Source organism: Wyeomyia smithii, chromosome 3 (assembly GCF_029784165.1).
Source record: "Wyeomyia smithii strain HCP4-BCI-WySm-NY-G18 chromosome 3, ASM2978416v1, whole genome shotgun sequence".
NCBI classification, from domain to species: domain Eukaryota; kingdom Metazoa; phylum Arthropoda; class Insecta; order Diptera; family Culicidae; genus Wyeomyia; species Wyeomyia smithii.
Window position 1 is genome coordinate 156182974 of NC_073696.1, and position 5799 is coordinate 156188772.

The 5799-nt window shown below is 42.7% G+C and overlaps 1 protein-coding gene across 1 annotated transcript; it reads left to right on the forward strand.

Moving 5' to 3' along the window:
* The first annotated feature begins 769 nt into the window (after positions 1-769).
* On the forward strand, positions 770-1636 carry LOC129728727 (uncharacterized). The gene has a single exon (XM_055687182.1). It carries the CDS (start codon positions 770-772, stop codon positions 1634-1636), a length of 867 nt encoding a protein of 288 aa, XP_055543157.1.
* Positions 1637-5799: the final 4163 nt, after the last annotated feature.

Consider the following 5799-nt stretch of genomic DNA (forward strand, 5'->3'; position numbering starts at 1 on the left):
CTCGTTCATTTGACATCAGTTTTGTGAAAATCGGTTCTGTAGTTTCTGAGATATTGTTGTTTCGTGATTTTTACATTTTGATACATAACCTCTGTGTGTGCGTGTGTGTGTGTGTGTGTGTGTGTGTGTGTGTGTGTGTGTGTGTGTGTGTGTGTGTGTGGAACCATTCTAGAACCCACTGTCTGGCAGTGATATAGTGAAAAAAGACAGTTGCAGTTATTTTTCATTTTTGCAACTATCTTAGTTTCGGGTTCTAGAAGGTGTTAGCTCTACCGATCTTCCAAAGACCCTTTACAGAATGACTGAGTACTTACAGTACATTCCGGAGTAATTTTCCAATCGGTAAGCCCCGCCTCAATATAATATTAGAATCTTACAGATTTTATTATTATTTTCAGACTTTCAATTCGTTTGATACATTTGTTTTTTTTTTCTCCGTGTACCTTCGTTGTGCTATACATCGCGTTTGTTTACGGTGCTAAAAATTGTCTATTTTTTTGCGGGTAACTGTCTAGGCGTTTATCTAAACGGCAATATTGCGATTCTTGTCGGTTTGCGCGATTCGAAGTGTCTTGCTAAGTCAATCCGAGTGAGTTTTTGTTTTTAGTTTAGTTTTTAGATTTTTAGTTTTGGTGAAATTGCAGTGCATTGTTTGTACCATCGCTTCTCGTACTACCGTCACGCTCAATTTTTTCGACCGAAGCGACATCTGGCGGCCGTATTCGATAACCTAACATAGCACGGACACACACCTCATATTGAACGGATCATGGATTCAAACTGCTACCAGTGCTCTAAGCCGATCAAAACAATTGAGGTGATTCAATGTAACGGTTTTTGTCATCAATCTGCGCATTTAAAATGCGTTGGTCTGATTAGGCCTCATGTCGACTTTGTGAATGAGCAAAATAATATTCTGTGGTTTTGTGACCACTGTATTGCCCAATTGGAGTACATAAAGCAAAATCCCATGAAATCGACACAGGATGTTGTAGCTGTTTTTTCGAATGCTCTTCGCGAGTCACTGGGTGAATTGAAGACTGAGCTTCAGGAAACCAAAGAACTTACTAAGACATTAGTCGACAAACGTCAGTTCAATGATTCCGCTGCTGTGGGACGCTCACGCACTGCTTGGCCTAGCATTAAGCGCACTCGTGATACGACACCTAAACCTCGCCCCGATCTTAAGCTTGTTGGTGGAACGAAATCGATTGACTTGGGAAGCGCATCAGTCGAAACTGTTGCAAAACCAACTGAAAAATTCTGGGTTTATTTATCCAGAATTGCTCGTCATGTCACTGAAGATGATATTTCCGAGCTCGTTAAACAATGCTTGGAAACTACACAGCCTGTCGATGTTCGGAAACTTGTGCGTAAGGATGCTGATGTGAATCAGTATGCTTTCATCTCGTTTAAATTTGGAGTAGAAAAGGATTTGAAGGACAAAGCACTCGACCCGTCTGTATGGCCGAAAGGAATTTTCTTTAGGGAATTTGAAAATTTGAGAGCTGAGCGGGATTTTTGGGGACCTGCAAAAATTCCACGGACCGAAGTTAGGACCCCTCGGATGATTTCAACGCAGCATCAAACACCTACCAAGAATTGCCGACAACGGAACGCACGTCATTTCGCATAATGGAAGCCCCTGAGCCACCCGACGCAGTCGACAATTACCGTTCGTCTCCGTCCTCAGCAGCCTGTTCCGGCCCTCCAAGTCGTTCCGTTCCTGCGTTCGGAGTTGGTGAGGGGGCTATCCAACTTGCGCGCTCAGGCAAGTATAATTCAATTAGAGCTTCTTCGTGTCCTGAATTCCGTTCCATTTGCAGTGCTGTTTCAAACTTCTACTCTCGGCTCTCGGCAACCGATGAAGGGACTCTGCAATTTGCTCGCTCAGTGCCATTTAGCGACATAACTGCAGCCAGCGATCATCAGCCGTCCCGGTCCAGTGCGTGGGTGTGGTGAAGGGGTTCTCCAATCCGCTGTTAGCGGCAAGTACCCGCTTAGTTCGAACTCTTCAACTGCTGATAAAATTCCCGCTTCTAGGACTGCTCAACAACAGGAATCTTCGTGCGAATCACCTCTACTTTTCTACTACCAAAACGTGCGTGGTCTACGTAGCAAAGTTACAGAGTTTGCACTGGAAGTTTCTGATGCGTTGTTTGACTGCATCATCCTAACTGAGTCTTGGCTAGATTCACAAATTCCCTCTGTCCAATTATTTGGCCCTGATTATACGTTTATCGGACTGACCGATGTTCGAAGAATAGCATAAAGGCAAGGGGCGGCGGAGTTATCATCGCTGTTCGGCGCTTTTTGTCATCCGCATTGCTAGTTGAAGCTTCAGATGAATCACTCGAGCAGTTGTGGGATTCAATCATGAATGGCGAGTCGAATTTTGTGCTCGGTGCTATTTACATCCCATCAATTTGCGGAATGAAGCGGATATTATTGACCGACATAAAAACACATAAAGCTGTTAACTCGATGGGTATAAACGACGACCTTCTTCTGTTTGGTGATTATAATCGATCTGGTTTAACCTGGAGTGCGCAGCCAATGACCAAATACCCATTAGTAGACGCTTTGCGATCAACTGTTAACGTTGGCAGTTCTCGCTTATTAGACGGCATGGCTTTTTACAGTATGCACCAGATTAATTCTGTCTGTAACCCGAATGGTAGGTTTCTGGATCTGATCTTCGCTAACTTGCATGTTTTGCCTGCATGCTCGGTCACCAGTGCTCCCGTTTCCCTCTGCAATATTGATGTCCATCACCCACCAATAATGGTTACCGTCAACAGACCAGTTGAAGCACAGTTCATAGATGAGTTCGACCCTAACAGTTTCGACTTTCGACGAGGAAACTATGATGCTATCAATTTAGCACTGAGGGATATCGACTGGACCTCGATCATCCGTTCTACGGCCGTGGATGAAGCCGTGTCAAGATTTACTGATATAATCCAGGACCTTATACTTCGGCATGTTCCAAAAGTTCGTCTTCGTCCTAAACCTATCTGGGGAAACAGGCAACTCACAAGACTTAACCGCACTCGAAAATCTGCCTTGCGTTCATATCAAAGGAAAAGAAACCTTTATAATCGAATTCGCTTTAATCGCGCTAGCCGGTCTTACAAAGCCCTGAACTCTGTATGCGGCGTTCGTACGTAAAACTGAATATAACCTACGTTTGAACCCGAAAAGCTTCTGGAAGTTTGTCAATACGAAACGAAAGGAGGTAGGCTTACCATCCTCTATGTTCTTGCTCAACAGTGAAGCGTCCACGAACCATAACAAATGCGACTAATTTGCTGAGCACTTTTCGAGCGTGTTCAACAGCGAATGCGCTTCACCTGATGTCATTTCCGCAGCTTTGCCCCTGGTTCCTGGGGACGTACTTAATGTTGACATGTTTTTAATTACTCCTGACGAAGTTGCTAACGCAACCCTGGACCAGATGGCATTCCTGCTGTTCTTTTGAAAAAAATGCATTGTAAATTTAAAATTACCGCTAGCTGCAATTTTCAATCTTTCGGTGCAAAATCATCAATTTCCCCGCAGCTGGAAGAAATCGTTCATGTTCCCGGTTATTAAGAAAGGCGACAAACGAAATGTTGAACATTACCGTGGAATCTCTTGCTTGTGTGCTTGCTCGAAAGTTTTCGAATCTATTGTTCATAATCATCTCATGTTCAGCGTGAAAAGTTATATTTCAACTGCGCAGCACGGGTTTTATCCCGGCAGATCTGTATCAACGAACTTATTGGAGTTCACTTCATTCTGTCTTCGTGACATGGAGCAGAGTCTTCAAATCGATGCCATCTACACGGATTTGAAAGCTGCTTTTGATCGTGTGGATCATGGGCTACTATGTGCCAAATGTTACAAGCTCGGAGTTGCTGCTGGGTTGGTTGAATGGTTGAACTCATATATACGCCATCGAAAGATTGCTGTAAAGTTGGGTACATCGCAATCCACCTGGTTCAGTAACAGTTCCGGTGTACCTCAAGGCAGCATACTAGGGCCACTGCTATTTTCGCTGTTCATCAATGATGTCACTAGGATGTTACCACCTTGCACGCGATTGCTTTACGCTGATGATACCAAGATCTTTTACCTTATCGAAACACTTGAGGATTGTTACAGGCTTCACGCGCTTCTCGATTTGTTCAATGACTGGTGTACTTCCAACTCCATGTTGATAAGCGTTCCGAAGTGTACCGTGATCAGCTTCCAGCGTAAAAAACAGCCCTTGTTGTATAATTATTCTATTAATGGAACAACCCTACATCGAAGCAAGTTGTCACTGACCTAGGGATCATATTAGACACGCAAATGACATTTAGACAGCATTATTCGTCGATTATAAATAAAGCCAATCGTCAACTTGGCATGATTTGTAGGATCGGAAAGGAATTTGAAGACCCAGGCACTTTCCGCACACTCTACTGCTCCTTGGTACGGCCGATTCTGGAAACTGCATGTGTGGTATGGGATCCGTATTATGACCATTGGATTCGGCGAATTGAGCGCATTCAAAAACATCTCATACGAAGGATTTGCCGCGCATTGCCCTGAAGTAACCCTGATCATTTGCCGCCCTACGAAAGCCTCTGTTTATTGGTTGGTATCGCACCTCTTGAACAACGTCGCAAGGATATTATGGCCATAACAGCACACAAAATTTTGACAAGTAGTTATGACTGCCCAGCTATTCTGACTATGCTTCAGCTGCAGTGCCCTCTCCGCCCGCAACGCCATCAACGACTATTGCAATTAAATGCACACCGCAAGAACTATGGCTTGCATGAACCTGTTCGTCGAATGGCTTCAACCTATAATTCAAACGATAATTTTAATTTTTTATGTTAATCTACTATTTTACATTGTTAGTGTTGTCCTATTGATTGATGTTTCTACTTGAATTGTAATTGGTGCTAAGTATTTGTTCTAAAAAGATGCTGGGTTTTTGCGCCGGCTTGAAACCGCCTCTCGCGCGTTTCAAGGCGGCTTTTCCCAGCCACATACACATATATTATAGTAATACTTCATTAAGACTACAAGTCGGATGAACTGAAAATAAATAATATAATATAATATAATAAAAAACCTAAATTAATCCACCTAGCGGTCAGACCCAGCCTTTCTCATTCAAACTTTTATTTGTAAAAATAGATTTACATGAACGCTTCAATCCAATAAATGTATATTCACTCTTTTGGTACTAAAATATTGATGTTATAATCTAAACTTATAAAAATGCAGCCCGGTCTGTCTGTCTGATCCATATTGGCTCGATAACTACCAAACCGATCGACGTGAAAATTTCTATGTAGGGGTTTTTGGTGCCGATAAAGGTTCCTATGATAGTTTGAGACCCCTCCCTCTTTTGAAAGGGAGGGGTCCCTTACAAACGAAACATTAATTTCTACACAACTCAAGAACAAACCAAGCAAATGAAACCGAATTTGGCATGTGGATGTTTTAAGGGGTAACAAATATGACCATAATGGTTCGACACCCCTCCTTTTTCTGGAAGGGAAGCTGAAAATGACCAAATAGCACCCAATATAAGTGTTTCTTCAACCAGTATGACGTTCGAAATCCAGAAATTGTCTCCAAATGCCGTTATGAAATTCAAAATAGCGACTTCCGGTTTAAAAAAAAAGCGGCAAACGACCAAATACTACCCAATATGGGTATTTCTGGAATCGTAATGATGCACTGGAGCCATAAATCAACTTCAGACAACATTTTGAATTTTAAGATGGCAACTTCTGGTTTCTGGAAAACAGCCTA